This window comes from Mastomys coucha, unplaced genomic scaffold (genome assembly GCF_008632895.1).
Source record: "Mastomys coucha isolate ucsf_1 unplaced genomic scaffold, UCSF_Mcou_1 pScaffold23, whole genome shotgun sequence".
NCBI lineage: Eukaryota > Metazoa > Chordata > Mammalia > Rodentia > Muridae > Mastomys > Mastomys coucha.
The window spans coordinates 52,330,902-52,346,835 of record NW_022196906.1 but is presented as its reverse complement, the minus strand read 5'-3'; the positions used below and the strand labels follow the sequence as shown (position 1 = coordinate 52,346,835).

Sequence of the window (15,934 nt, the reverse complement as noted above, 5' to 3'; positions counted from 1 at the left end):
CCCCAGCCCCAGCCCCAGCCCCAGCTCCAATCCCAGCCTGGAAGGAATTCAAGTAGAAGGCAGACAGGAACCGGGAGCCCTGTGCCTCCCACTGTGCCTGCCTTCACCTGCTGCCAGGCTTACCTGTAAATGGGGCCATACTTTTGGAAATTCTGCACCTGATGATAATGGATTCTCTGTGGGCCACTCTTCCTCAAGAAGTGGTACAGGTTAAGCCAACCATTGTCACCAGGGGAAGGGATCTCACTGAAGGGTCGAGGACTGTTAGTGGAGATACCAGCTCCCTTTCCAGTGGCCGGCACTGGGCCCTGCCACATAGGGCTCAGGAAAGGTTGGCAGCCTTTGACCAGCACTGAGCGCAGGGAAAGTCCTTTGGCCTGCATACTGTCCCCACGACCGCCACTTCCTGCCGCGACTGTCTCTGCCCCAAAACCTCCAGAGCCTCACTTATAACCACCAACTCAAGGCTAAGAGAGAAGCTGATGGAACGCTGACCTTCCCCCCGCCCCTCCAGAGGGCTGGGCCCACACAGCTCCTCCCAAACTCAGAGAAAGAACTTCCCAACTCTCTGTCTGGAAAGTCTGTAGTAGAGTTGGGCAAACACGGGCAGGCAGCTCCAGGCCCCTGACCTCCGTGTCTACCTATGGATCCCTAAGACCACTAGCCTTCAGACACATTAAGGCATGTTTGCTATCTCCACCTTCACGGGGAGAAGAGGAGGAGGCTTAGACCTCCTGGCTCATGGCTAGACCCTCACCCTGCTTGGGTTCCAACCTCAGCTCCTGCCCCTTTATGACCGGGCAGTGGTTGGGTTTGCTTCCATATCCTGCGGGTTTTGCGTAAGCAAGGTCTTCTGCTGGCCCTAGGTGATGATGAATATCCTCTAAGATGAGAGATAGCCTAAGATCACACAGGTCAGGAGGAGCTGACCACCTACTTGGCCAGTTATAGACTAGCAGACATCTTTCCAGTGTTCCTGGGACTTACAGATGGTTGATTATTAACTGATCTTGTACAGTTCCTTAATTCTTGAAATTCTGCTTTTTTTTTCTCCTTGACAAACAAAATGTACTTCGTGTTCTTTGAAAATGTTCTGATGAGCAAGTAGTGATTTATTTACTTAGGTATGTACATATTTATTTATTTAATAAGCATTGATGTTTTGCCTACGCGGATGTCTGTATGAAGGTGTCAAATCTTGGACTTACAGATAGTTGAGCTGCCATGTGGGTTCTGGGATTTGAACCTGGATCCTCTGGAAGAACAGTCAAAGCACTGGAAGTGCTCTTAACCACTATAGCATCTCTCCAGTCCTGAATACTGCTATTATTATTTTCATTATGCTTTTAAGAGCCCCCTGCCTCAGTGCCCTGAGTCCTGGGATTATCTGCATTCACCACTGGGCCAGAAAATGTTCTTTCTTCTTTTGCTTTTAAAACAGGATCTTACTATGTTGCTTCCTTTCTCTTCCTCTCAAACACTGAGATTGCAGGTATGTATGTTCTACCACATCTAGCTCCGGATGTTCTTTTTCAGATACTTCTTATATATGTCAAAACTCACTGACCTACATACACCCTTAGCATGGGTCTAATAGGGTCTCATGGTGTAGCCCTGGCTAGCCTGGAACTCTCTATGAAGATCAGGCTGGCCTTGAACTCACAGAGATCCAATTGCCTCCACCTCCTGAGTGTTGGGATTGACGGTGTGCACCACCATGTCTAGCTCTTGTCAGTTTGCTTGTTTTTCATTTTATTGAATGTTATTCCATGAAAAGGCTAATAAAAATTTGTGGTTTTTCTAACAGATTATTTTTCTTATGGAAAAGAGGGTATTTTAGAAAAAGAAAACCCCAGTTCACAGAGTTAAACCCAAGCTAAGTTTCAGTGCAACCTTTGCCCTCCTTAGGGTTGTGAGAAGAAAAATGGATTGTCACTGTGGGAGGAGGGCAGTCCACCCTGACCTTGTCCTTACTCCAATGCAAGAGGTGTCAGGTATGGAAGTTCACAGCTGTCCTCAGCCATGAATATGAAGTCAGCATGGGCTATATCAGAGCCTATCTCAAAAGATGGGAGGGATTGGAGAGGAGGGAGGGGGAGAGGAGAGGAAATGTGAATCTGAATGTGGGAGGAAACTGGACTCCTGTGGCCCTGTGTTGTCACTAGCATATGTCAGGGAAGAGACAGAAATTCATTACATTGGGTCCTAGCAAGGAAAACAGCCCATCACGCCTGAACGGCATTCCTGCTAATGCATGTTGGCAGCCATCTGACTCAACTTCCTGGGCCAATTAGCAGTCTTGGCTTTCATCAAAACAGCTGGGTATCCGGAGCTGGGCTGTCTAGGTGTGAATTCCCATGCCTCTTCTCAGGGTAGAAACTCACTGCCCTCCTTCAGAGCAAAATAAGGAAAGTCCAGACTGGCAGAAAACAGTAGAAGGAAACGAAGAAGCCAGATGGGAGAGGGGAGCAGGTGAGTCAGGCTGGAGCTGGGAGAGGGGACAGAGAGCCAGGGCCCATGGAGGCAAATAAAATTCCTTCCTGTGATTCCACAGCAGTGTTATGTTGGGCTCAGGACAAGGGAGAAGAGAAACCTTGGCCACAGTAAGGCAGTGACTCACTGGGGAATGAATTTGCATCTGGGGCTCTGTCTTAACCTCTCTGGGTCTGGGACTCTGATAAAGAAAGGATAAGCTATAGTAAGTAGGCCATGGGTCTGATCCAGGTTCATGGCTGCCTGAAGCTTGTCCCATTGGCTTCTTGTACCCTGGCCTCCAGATCCTTGGTCCTGGATTCCTTTCAAAGCCCTTTAAACCTGCTTTCTATGAGTAGCAGACTAGTCATCTAACAGACATCAAGATGCCTGCAACCAGGAGCTCTCTGTCTTAACCTCTCCAGGATCAACGCCCTAGAGATGATGATGTCAAATGTTAGAAAGAGTACTTGGCTTTCTCAGCCTTGGCCAAGACCCGTAGGCCTTACTCATGTATGTGGAATAAACTGGATGCTCGCCATGTTCAAGGCGCTTTGCACCATTCTTCATCCTTACAACTCCCTTACCAGGTAGGTTCAGAAGCTTTGACAGAGTTTCAGAGGAGGTGACTGAAGCTCAGCCAAAATGGCAGCTTGTCCAGAGTCACAATGCTAACTAGCAACACAGTATGGACTCAAGTCCAAGTTGTTCCTGGCTGGGGACTTGGCTCTCAAGCCCCTTTTACCATGCTGCTGAGAGGTGGACCTGGGTATGAATGAGGGCAGTTAGCATTGTAATGGCTCAGCAGTTAAGAGACTGTTCTTCTGAAGGTCCTGAGTTCAAATCCCAGCAACCATATAGTGGCTCACAACCATCCATAATGAGATCTGACACCCTCTCTTGGAGTGTCTGAAGACAGTTACAGTGTACTTACATATAATAAATAAATAAATCTTAAAAGGGGGGGGGGATACACCCTGAAAACCAGAAGCTGCTGGCTGAACTACCGGATGTCACAGGCTCATTTCCCATTGTACAGATAAGAAAAATGAGACAGAGGGAGGAAGGGGCAGATACCCATCATGGGTCACTAGAGTAAGCAGGGATCAAGTTTCTGACTTCCCACAGAGCCACAAGGTCCAATCAAGAGATTCCCCTCAGGTCCCTGTATGAGGCTCCCCGCAGGTCCCTGTGTGAGGCTAGCCTCTAGTCACAGCCAAACTCTATTGAGATTTCCAGTTGATGTTGGAGGACAAAGCCAGAGGTGGAGGGGGAAACTTTAATCTCCTCTGACCTTGGGGAGATTTGAAGACGCAAAGGAATTTCACCTTAGAACAGGATTCCTCGTTATCTCTCACCCAATAAATCGGGGTCAGAATGACTGACTCAGAAGGATTCTATGTCCACTAAACTAAGATCCATGGTCAGGCTGTATATTGGCTCGCAGACCTTGGCAGATGGAGCTACCACAAGCTTTGAGGCTCAGTTTCTACTCCACATGTGAGGCTTTCAACTTCTAACCTAACCCAGAGCCATCCTCCCAGCCTAGACCAGTTTGTCCATACACCCTGACCCCTCTGCCTTCCCAGAATGTATCCCTCAGTCACTGAGAATTGTTAAAGGGACAGAACTAAGTCCACCTAATAAAAGTGTATTCATCAGGGGACTTGGGAAGGAAGCAAGGGTGTGTGCGGGACTCGTGACTTTGCAGGCTTGCTGCATTTTCGGACCTTTGTACCTGATCTCACCTAAAATGACTTCCTGCTCAGCTCTGAGAATTGTTGGCCTCCAAAGAGACCAATAAGGAGAGAAACTGATCTTCAAGCACATCCTTTGCAGTCCACGGATAGCTCGTGACGCATCCCTCCAAGCTGGAGAGGCAGGACGCGCAAATCGGTTCCTCCCTCCTTCCCCTGTAACAGCTCTTCCTGAGAATTTCTAAAGAGTGCAAAACACACAACAAATCTCTACAACAACTCTGACCCAGTCACTGTAGTAGAGGCCTAGAAGACCTGAGGATGGATGAAATACTACAAAGACTTCAGAGCTGAAGCTTTCATTCAAATTCATGGGGTGGCGGGGAGGTCATCAACCCCATCATAATAACAAAACTCAACTTAGGAAGCAGCGTGTCAGGTCTGTAAGTCTACAATATTAAAGGGTTAAAATGAGAAAAGAAAAGAAAAGAAAAAAAGAAAGTATTCATCAGAAAACACATCTTCCATGTGCAACGCTGCCTGATACCATCTATACTAAACCTGCTTTATATTGAAGAACATGACTTCCCTTTCTTATCTGCTGACAAACTAGCCATTTAAACACATACAGGGGTTGGGGAGATGGCTCAGTTGGCAAGGTGCTTGCCACACAATCATGAAGACCTAAGTTCTAGTCCCCAGCAACTGTGTAAGAAACTGTTCAAAGGCGCCAGCAATCTTAGCACTAGGGAACAGAAACCGGAGGACAGCCAGTCTAGCCAAAGTGGCAAGGCCCGGGTTCAGTAAGTGACTCTGTTTCAAAAACTAAAACAAGAGAGTGATTGAGAAAGGTATCTGATATAGACTTCTGGCCTACACACACACACACACACACACACACACACACACACACACAGAGAGAGAGAGAGAGACAGACAGACAGACAGACAGACAGACAGACAGACAGGGACAGAGAGACAGAGACAAAGAGAGAGACAGAGAGAGAGATAGAGAGACACAGAAAGAGGCACATGCACACAAACATACCAACTAAAACACATGTAATATACAGAGTATGTTGTTGACTGCTTAAGGCTAGGGACTTGGGATAGCCTGGAAGTTATACATAAAGAATATTGGGTGTTTTAGGGTAGTTTAGGGTAGTTTAAAGAATATTGGGTGTTTGAAGATGAAAATGGTTTACAACTGCTAGTCCTGATATCTGTAAAACTGTGGGTTTTTATAATAAAATCAATAAAGGTCTAGAGAGATGTCTCAGCAGTTAAGAGTGCTAGCTGCTCTTCCAGAGACCCCTAGTTCGAGCACCCACATGACAGCTCACAACTCCAATCATCTGTAACTCCAATCCCAAGGGATCTAGCGCCCTCTTCTGGCCTCTGAGGGTGCTATGCATAAACATGGAATACATACATACATGCAGACGAAACATCCACACAGAGAAAAACGATAATAACTAAATCTTTTTAAGAAATAAGGGGCTAGAGAGATGGCTCAGTGGGTAAGAGTACTGACTGCTCTTCCAAAGGTCGTGAGTTTAAATCCCAGCAACTACATGGTGGCTCACAACCATCTGTAATGAGATCTGACACCCTCTTCTGGTGACAGCTACAGTGTACTTACTTATAATAATAAATACATCTTTTTAAGAAAGAAAGAAAGAAAGAAAGAGAAAAAGGAAAGAAAGAAAGAAAGAAAGAAAGAAAGAAAGAAAGAAAGAAAGAAAGAAAGAAAGAAAGAAGAAAGAAGGAAGGAAGGAAGAAAAGAAGGAAGAAAGGAAGGAAGGAAGAAAGAAATCCCTGAGCTGCACATGTTAAACGAGTCAATTGCTCTGGTCATGGAGCTGTGTCTCTGCAATCCCAGTACTGGGGAAGCTGAGGTCAGAGAATCACAAGTTCAGGATTAGCCTGGGCTACAGAGTGACTTTGAGGCTATCTTGGACTATGTAGGGAGACTCTGTCTCAAAAATTATAAAAAAACAAATAAATAAACAGGTAAATTGAATGGTATTTCTACAAAGCGATCAGCAAAGCTCACCAGCACAAAGAACTGTATCCTTGTAACCCCTTTTCCTGTGTTTATCAGGCTAGGGGTAGCATGTGGGAGTGATGGTTGTCCTTACAAAGCTACTTGACCCGAGATTCCAATAACATTTGAATCACTTCCAACAAATCTAGAGCAGCCATTACCCCACCACCACCATCACAACCCCCGCAGAAACTGAGCACTTCTCGTGAACAGCTGTCACATTCCCTGAGGGAGCGAGCGCTGCCCTGCCAGCTACAGACTAGCTGATAAAGCCAGGCTACAGAGGGCTGGTTTTGCATCACTAATGGCCTTGAGCCTGCAATGATGTCATCCAGGAATAACTGTGGCATTGGTTTCACAAAGAAAGGCAGTCACGTGGTCCTCTCTGAGGATACTAGGATGGAGGGACAAGCCATCCAAGTGTGCTTTTAAAACCAGTTCCTCAGTTTGCTGCTACCCCATATTCCTGCCCAGGGAGGGAGTCGGGGTTGCCATGGCACAGAAGCCACTCAGATCCTGTCCTTAGCAGCTGCCCTGAAATGTGGGACTTCACAGTCAGCCCTCTGCTATGGAGCAGCTACTCCTGAAATGGCACAGGCTGGAGCTCATCCCCTCAGTCTGTCCACAGGAGCATCACAAAGTGAGCCTGGGGCTCGCTGTAGGCAGATGAGACACAAGGGAGAGTTTTCTGGAAGCTTCCAGGAACAAGGTTCTCCATATCCCCAGAAGAACTTCTAGAAACCCAGCATTTCCTTCCCAAACAAGACTGGGTGGGTGCCCCATGATGTGTGGCAACTTATCCGGAGTTGGTGGCTTTAAAACAACAAATGCTGGTAGCCTCCTATATTTCCTACAAGAATATAGGCCTGGAGGTAGCCAGGAGCAGCCTTGGGTATAGAGCTCTAGCCCATAGCTCCTCATGAGGGGCCCCTGTCACGCAGGTTTAGCTGGCACGTAAGACCAGCATCCAAACAGGCTGCGCTGACCTCACCTCACCCCTACTTTTCAGTGGCTGTTAGCAGTAGCCCCCCGGCTTTCCCTAGCTGTGGGTCATAGGCCTCAGTTTCTCATCTCTAGGGCAGCTGTGTATCCTTCCCAACACAGTAGGCATCTTCCCACCCCCGGGGACAAAAGTCCTAAAAGAGAGAGGAGCTGAAGGCTGTTCCTGAGGTAGCAGGCCATCACCCCCAGTCTGGTGTGTGTGCAGCAGTAACACACCAAGCCAGGCCTACGCCAAAACTGAAGGTAACTAGGCTCCACCTATGAATGGAAGTGTCAAAGAATCAAAGAATATGTAGACATATTTAACCCACACTGTAGAAGCCTGAAGGCCCAGAGACCTTTTTCTTTTTTCCCAATATTCTACCCTTTTAAAATGTCCCCTTTTGCCAGGCAGTGGTGGTGTACACCTTTAATCCCAGCACTTGGGAGGCAGAGGCAAGTAGATTTCTGAGTTCTAGGCCAGCCTGGTCTACAGAGTGAGTTCCAGGACAGCCAGGGCTACACAGAGAAACCCTGTCTTGAAAAAAACAAAAAACAAACAAACAAACAAAAATGATCCCAAATGTGTCACGTTTTGGGCCCCTGGACCCTGGAGGTTTAATCCTATGGATGTGGACTACTCTAAGTGTCTGGCCACTGAGAGGGAACCTGATTAAACAAGCTTTCAGGAAAGTGGCAGGATCTATGCTACCCAAAGCCCAGTACCACTGAGTTCACTCTCTGCTACAGTTTTTGCATATTTTTTGGAGAAATGACAAGAAACTTAGACACTGCCATTACTGTCTCTGGGAGGTGGTGGCGGGAGCGGGGAGGGACCTGCAGTGCCTGAAATACAGCCAGTATCACTGGTGAAATGAGAATTTCACAGTAGCCTACACAGGCCTACCACCACCTATGTAAACCAGGCTGGCCTTGAACTCACAGTGAGCCACCATGTCAGGAAGGTAGGTTTACCATGTGATGAGAAGGCCACTGCAGCTGCATTTCTCTCAGGGTCTCCCAGAAGTAGAATGCCTATGTTATCATAGGCAGAAGTTAATCCCACGCCCTGTTCTGTGTAGATTCCTGTCTTGCTCAGCAGGGAGCAATCTTTATGAAGTACCACCCCTTGTCCTACTGGTGAATCTGACCAATTTGGATCAAGCTCCATTTACCTTTGTACCACTTCAAGTTAGCAAGTCCTTCAGGACTTTTGAAAGGTAAACTTCCAAAAGACTGTATTCAAGATTGTATTTTCAAATCTCCATGAGTTTGAGGCCAGCCGGGACTACATGACGATACCCTGTCTCAAAATAAATAAATAATAAAAATTAAGTGGTGAAGCCAGACTTTGAAGCAGACCCAGGAAGCAGAAAATAGAAATAGCTTCCAGTAGCTACAGACCATTCTAGCTAAAGCAAACATCAACAATTGTCCAGATCCTCCATCCACTGTACAAAAGAGCAAAGTTCATCAGTTTAGTATTTTAAAGGAAGTCATAAAAAGTAAAAAATGCAATCAGCCTTGGAGGGGGGATCAAAATTATTCATAATCACCAAGGAGTGGTCCACTTAAGGGCAACAGCTGAGCATGCACCCACCTATACCAGACGACCCTAAGGACTACATCATCTGTCATCACCAATAGAGTGGATGGAGCAAACAAAGAACATGGTGGTGTCCAGAAGTGGAGTTAGACTGTTCCACTCCGCTAATCACACAGAAGGAAGCAGATGCACTGTTCAGTCTCCTTTGCTTTTTGCATTTGAGGCTTGTTCATCTAACACTTGCCCATCCCAATATACTTTTAAATGACCCCATGATGCCTTAGTACACAAAGTAACAGCACAGGAGCCACCATCAGGTAAGAGAGAAGCAGCCTGTGAACTCACTGTCCCACCCAAGCAACTGCAACAGGAGAAGGACTGTGGTGATCACGGTCAAGTACATTTTAGGCTCTTCTTCCTTTAGCAGAAAGATACGTTTCCACCAGTCCAAAGCCAGGTGTTGAGTTTTCACTAGATTGATGCCCATGTCACGAAATGTTTACTGTTCTTTAAGTGGTCCATTTACTGGAGTTAAAAATTCTAGGTGCCAGGATGGAAACAAGGTAGCCAGCCAGACACAAAAGCATAACAAAGTAGGAAGCACCTGCCAGCACAGATGGTCGAAGATACTAATGAGCAACAGCAGGGACCACACCCACAACGGCGGCGGGAAAACTAGGCTCTTTCCAACGCAGAACTGTGTTGGCCATCAGCATCCTTTCTCTCCATCCTGACAGCTGCTCTTCCAGACCTGCAGCCATCAGGTTCTTGCTGCTGTTATCCCCCTCACACAGGTGCAGTCTCAAGGAGTTTGAAGTCATCCTTCACAGACGCTTACAACCTGAGCACTAGCCCCAGAAGCTTAATAGCCATTCTGCAGCCACAAAGAACCAATTTGTAGAAAGCTGTAAAGATGCCAGTCCCATAATGCCCATGTGAACTAAGCCAGTCCGAGGATGGGCCTTCCTTGAAATGTAGTCATGTAGAGGGTTTCACAACCTCCTTAGGGTTTCAGGATGCTTTGATTTCTGCTGTTTGAATCCTGTGCTGAGCCTTATGAGAAGAAGGTGGCAGTCATATGGCATCAACCACACATGATATTTACAAGAGTCATGCCTCCTCTGGGGGAAGGGGCAGAGGTGAGGGTGAGGGCATTCGGGACATTGCCATCAACAAAATGGGCACAGAGGGGCAGCAAGTTCTTATGTACATGAGAACCAGCCCTGAGCGGCTTTCACCTGATGAGGATACTCGGTTAATAAGAAACTTGCAGACAGCTACATATGTGGCATGTTCCCAGACAGAAACTCAAACACCAGGATTTTTGAGATGAAAACTAGTTCCTCCCTCAGAGAAACCATTATTTAGGCTGAGAGCAAGCCTTGATGGGTCCTTCACCTTGCAGGTCTTCAACCTATTGAAGACCACCTCAGCGAGATGCCAGTGTGCCTTAAGAAAGGGCAAAACATTCCTGAGTTTAATTGATCCATCAGATGCCAGCTGTGGGGACTTCAGGGAATGTCTCCTTCTCTATGGAAAAACTGATTCACGCGCGCTATTAACAAAGTAGCTTTTTTGGCTGGGATAAGATCTGAATAGGTGAAGAGAAAGTCCAAGTTACAAGCTTACAGAAGATAGAAGTATACTGTCTCTTGCATAAAAGAAGTCCCAAGGCAACCCAGAGCTGGTGGTGAGTCCTCCCCAGAGCTGGTGGTGAGTCCTCCCCAGAGCTGGTGGTGAGTCCTCCCCAGAGCTGGTAGTGAGTCCTCCCCAGAGCTGGTAGTGAATCCTCCCCAGAGCTGGTGGTGAGTCCTCCCCAAATCCTAGGCACCATCATCCTGCTTCCATGTGAACACCTGTCTGCATCCCCAAGGCTATCCCATAATCCACAATGCTTCCTGACCCATCTCCATGCTATTGACCAGAAGGAAGAGGAAGTTGTAAAAAGAGTCAGCCTGGGCTACAAAATGAGACCTGTTGTAAGAAAGAAGGGGGGAAGGAAGGAAAAGAGGGAGAGGGGATGGAGGAGGGGGGAGGGGACTGGGGGAGAGGGGCGAGGGAAGGGAGATGAAGAAGGCAAAAGGGAAAACCTTCCATACCACTAGCTACCTATCCCGAAGCCCCACACAAGGCTAGGCATCTCATTGGCCACGACTTAACCTTGACACCACCTAGCTCCCCAGAGCCAAGAAAGAGTGGTTAGTGTTTGGTGCTGGTGCGCCAGGTAGACTGCCTGGCTTCAGTAAATTAGGAAAGGCTGGAAGCTTGGCCTCACACTGTTTCACTCGAGTAAAGCTGATGCTTGGACCCATCATGCCACTGAGCGGTCATTCTAGCATTCCAGAACATTCGGGGACAAAAACCTGTCTGGAACCCTGGGAACCAAAGCAGCTATCACAGCAGCTGACAAGGAAAACGTAAGTAATGTTTTCATTTTTGTGGTAGACATTCTGTTGGTCCTTCTCTCTTGTGAAGCGCCACTTCTATAGAGAAACTCCAAAAAACACAAAAGTAAGGCCCAAGTTACTCTCTTCCCTAGAGGGAACAATTGCAATTTTGTGTGAATAGACATGGCTGGGTCAGTCATGGGTCTTCAGAACTTTGGTTTTGGTTTTGTGGCAGGGCTTCTAACTCAGGCTAGTCTTGAACTTGTGCAGCTGAGGATGACCTTCAACTCCTGATCCCCTTGCTGCTACCACCTGAAGATCAGGATTGGCTGGTTTATGCGTTGCTGGGAATAGAACCCAAGGCAGTACGTAAGCACTCTCCCAGCTGAGCTCTATCCCCGGCACCCCTTATCAGATATTTCTTAAGCTATCACTCTTGGGGAGGAAGCTGATGGAGAAAATGAAGTCAGAGATAGAAGCACGGGGAGGAGATCTATACAAAGCCCCACTGATTACTATCAGGACTCTCCTTCTTGTCCGGTGGCCCCCAGAGACCCAGCTGCACCCCTGGCTCAATTCTACCTAGGTTCCTTTCGCTATTTCAGGCACTTTTCCCTTTCCACCAAGGAAGAACTCCTATGTTTATAACTGTTTTAAACCATAACCTTGTGTCAGAATTCTTTGTGGAACCCATGGCAGAAATCCAGCTGAAACTGGTTAAAACAAAAATACACGTATAAATAAAATTTCATAGAAATGAATTTGAAAAGTTCAAGGGCAGGAGCTAGCATGCCAGCGGAAATTGCTGGCCCCCACCTCCCATTCCTTCCTCTGTGTTGACCGCTGCCTCCTGCAGTCAACTGTGCAGAGTCAGGAAGAAGCCCGGGGCTCTCCCTGAGCCCAAGGTCCTGGAAACTCTTGCAGCAAAGACAGAGAAGGACCACCCTCTCTCATGGCCAGGATTTCACTGAGGAACTGATTGGCCAGTTTTTGTCCAATCACAGTGGACAGGGTTCTGGCACCTGGCTATTCCAAGCAAGCACAGATCCTGCAGTCAGGGCCAGACAGGACCCTGTGGTTGATGGAGCCTTGGGAACACTAAAAGAAAAAGAAATGAGAGCGTCCCTCCAACACATAAAAGTGTTGAGCAGACTTCATAGGGGGTGTAGGGACCGGATAGACGTGGGTTCAAATCGTAGTTCAAACACTGAGTAATTGTGTGGACTTGGGGAACTCACTTTGAGTGAGAATTAATGTTTTCATCTCCAAAAATAGATATAATCACAACCTGCCTGGTCACACCCAGCACTTACCAGGACAATGAAGTGTCTGGGAAGGCCTCAATTTCTCAAAATAGCAGAAGTAACCTCACTGATCTAACGGCCATCCACTGTGGTTTTGAGTTAATGTCTGGGGACCACAGTGAAAGCTGTGTATCCCAGTGCTGGAAAGGGGGCTCAGTGGTTAAGAGCGCAGCCTGCTCTGATAGAGTTCTGTTCCCAGCACCCACACACCTAGCAGCAGCTCACAACTCCAGCTCCAGGGGATCCAGTGCCCTCTTCTGGCCTTCCTGGGCACCTGCACTCACAGACACAACTCACACAACACACATAATTAAAGATAAAATAAATCTAAGGGGGGGGGCAAACGTGTTTGCTCTCATGGGTCTAGCTCCAGGCATTTTTTTCGCTAAGTCACACATCAGCTCCCCACCCTACCCTGCAGCACACCCTACTAGACAGAGCAAGTTATTAAAGACTGGGGAAAGATGTTTGACAAGAAACCAGCCCTGGAGATACATGGTTTTACTAATCCGTAGCAGGGTGTGGCTACTTAACCTTTTATATCATTATTACCACTCAGCCTCTCTCTCTCTCTCTCTCTCTCTCTCTCTCTCTCTCTCTCTCTCTGTGTGTGTGTGTGTGTAATACATCTGTATGAACATGTATGTATGTGTGTCTGCCCATGCAGGCACACCCATGCAGACACATGTGGAGACCAGAGACCAGAGGCTGACATCCAGATGTATTCTTCAAAGGCACCTCCGGTTTGGTTTGTTTGCTTATTTTGAGACCAGGTCTCTCAGTGAACCTGCAGCTGGCTGTTTTGGACTGGCCATCAAGCCCCTGGAGGTCTTCACCCACACACACGTGGGTTACAGATGCATACCATCATACCTGCCTTGTTCCTTTTTAGGTGGGTGCTGGGGATCTGAACTGGAGTTCCTATGCTTGCACAGTGAGCACCTTACCCGATGAGCCATCTCCCCAGGTGGTCACACTCAGTCCCTTTTGCTTCCCTATTTATCTGTCTGTCTATCTATACATAATCTGTCTATCTAGCTACTTGTCTCTCTCCTCTGCTCATTCCCTTCCTTTTGTTTCACCTTGGGATGGTGTGCCTGTTAGCTTTTGCCAGTTTGGCACACACTGCATCACTTGGGAATAGGGAAACTCAATTAGGGAATTTCCTCCATCACATTGGCCTGTGGCTATGTCTATGGTGGCATTTTCTTGATTAATGATTGCTATGGGAGGACCCAGTCCACTGTGGGCAGTGCCACCCCAGGGCAGGTGGTCCTAATTTGCATAAAAAGCATGCTGAGCCAGTCATGGGAAGCAAGCCCATAAGCAGCCTTCCTCCAAGGCCTCCTTAGGTCCTGCCTCCAGGTTCTTGCATTGAGCTCCATCCCTGACTTCACTCCATGATGGATTCTAACCTTAAGTATATGCACTGGCTGGTTCTGTGTGTCAACTTGACCCAAGATGGAGTTATTTGGGAGAAAGGAGCCTCCCTTGAGGAAATGCCTCCATTAGATCCAGCTGTAAGGCATTTTCTCAATTAGTAATTAAGGGGAGAGGGCCCCTTGTGGGCGGTACTATCTCTGGGCTGGAAGTCTTGGGTTCTATAAGAGAGCAGGCTGAGCAAGCCAGGGGAAGCAAGCCAATAAGGAACATCCCTCCATGGCCTCTGCATCAGCTCCTGCTTCCTGACCTGCTTGAGTTCCAGTCCTGACTTCCTTTGGCGATGAACAGCCATGTGGAGATTTAAGCTGAATAACTCCTTTCCTCCCCCAAATTGCTTCTTGGTCATGATGTTTGTGCAGGAATAGAAACCCTGACTAATTCAGTATAATAAATGCTTTCTTCCCCAAGTTGCCTTTGGTCGTGGTATTCATCACAGCAATAGGAAGCAAACTAGGGCAGACTGTCCTGTGGCCCCTTGAGGGTAGAGAGGCTTTCCTGAGAGAGGAATGAAGCATTGCCTTCCTGCCCAGGCAGGGGCTCGTGACAACTGACTGGTCCCCGTCCTAAAGGAAAAGCCAGGAGCCCACTCTTCTGCTTCTCCATCTTTTCTGCTTCTCCATCTTTTCTGCTTGTTTCTGCTGCTTCTCTGACTTCTGTGATGGTTCAAATCACCCAGGCTGGGTTCAAACTCCTAGCTTGAGCAATCCTACCTTAGTCTCATAAGTACCTGAGACACCCAATGAGTACCGTACGCCTTTGCCTCTCTTGTTTGTTCTGGTAGGGACCAAACCCAGGGCCCTGCTCATGTTAAGCAAGTTCTCTACACTGAGCTACATCTCCAGCCTTTGGAATTATTTTGAATGTATTTTGATCTACTTCTCTGTCCAGAAAAAAATTTAAAACAGAAGGAAACAGAATATAGTTGACAGAAAATTTTGGATAGATGAGGATTTGGGGGCTTATGGGGGAGAGATGACCTGGAAACTGTTGATTGATTCAAACACTGAGACCATGAAAGTCAAAGGAGTTTATTTGGGGTCTTAGGAATGGCAGTTGAGGAAGCACAAACTCAAATTTCTGAATCACTGTTCCAAGGAAGGGAGGGAAGTCAGGAGATGGCAACTCACTGCACAGCAATAATGAGATGCTTTGAAGGAGCAACTTCTGTTGAGAACAAATATGTGGCAGAGGCACTGTGGAAGCTAAGGATAAAGAACAGGATGTAGGCACCTGGTGGAAAAGTCCACAGAGCAGCAAGAGTTAACAATCCTTTGATATGTACCAAGCCCCTAAGACAGCTGCAGGCAAAAGGTGACCAGATTTTCTCCCTCTCCCTCTCCTTTTCCCTTTCCCCTTCTCCTTCTTCCTTTCTCCCTTCCCCCCCACACATACATACACACACATACATACACACACACACATACACACACACACCTGTGTGTGGCAGTATCAGGGACTGGTCCTCACTGCCTCCCAACACCAGCTGAGTTCTTCCGCCCCCCACCCCCCCGAGACAGGGTTTCTGTGTAGCCTTGGCTGTCCTGGAATTCACTCTGTAGACCAGGCTGGCCTCAAACTCAGAAATCTACCTGCCTCTGCCTCCCAAGTGCTGGGATTAAAGGCATACGACACACACACACACACACACACACACACACACACACACACACACCCCGCAAGTTCTTTATGTGTGATATTCACCCAAAGCACACACCAGAGCATGTTCTCAGCTAGGAAACCTGCAAGTGGCACTTCTGAAGAACAGCTCCAGGGCCTCACCCATTGCAGGCATGAGAACTTCCCCACCTGAATTTCCCAATGATCAACCTACAACCTAAGCCCTGGTCTTCATTCACCTGCCCTGTGTGGCACCCCTTTGCTCCCCAGTTGTTGAGACGCACTGCTGCTGCCAGGGTGCAGGGAGGACACTCTGCCTGTACCTCTGGGTCCCTGCCAGCCCCACCCCATGTCTCTCACAGCAGCCCACCCTTCCCTTTCCACCTTAGACACTGGTGCCCAGCACCCCTGTAAGCCTGGGCGCCGGGACTCTAGACCACT

At 47.7% G+C, this 15,934-nt stretch overlaps 1 protein-coding gene and 1 pseudogene across 1 annotated transcript in view; both read right to left on the bottom strand.

Moving 5' to 3' along the window:
- The window catches only part of LOC116073505 (cholesterol side-chain cleavage enzyme, mitochondrial), a 12,585-nt gene extending 12,119 nt beyond the window's left edge, over positions 1-466 (bottom strand). The window contains exon 1 of the mRNA XM_031345460.1: positions 124-466. Coding sequence (XP_031201320.1) covers positions 124-383 — 260 coding nt within the window. The 5' untranslated portion in view covers positions 384-466. The remainder of the gene's footprint in view (positions 1-123) is intronic.
- An 8,379-nt stretch (positions 467-8,845) lies between these two features.
- Positions 8,846-9,473, bottom strand: LOC116073368 (annotated as a pseudogene).
- Positions 9,474-15,934: the final 6,461 nt, after the last annotated feature.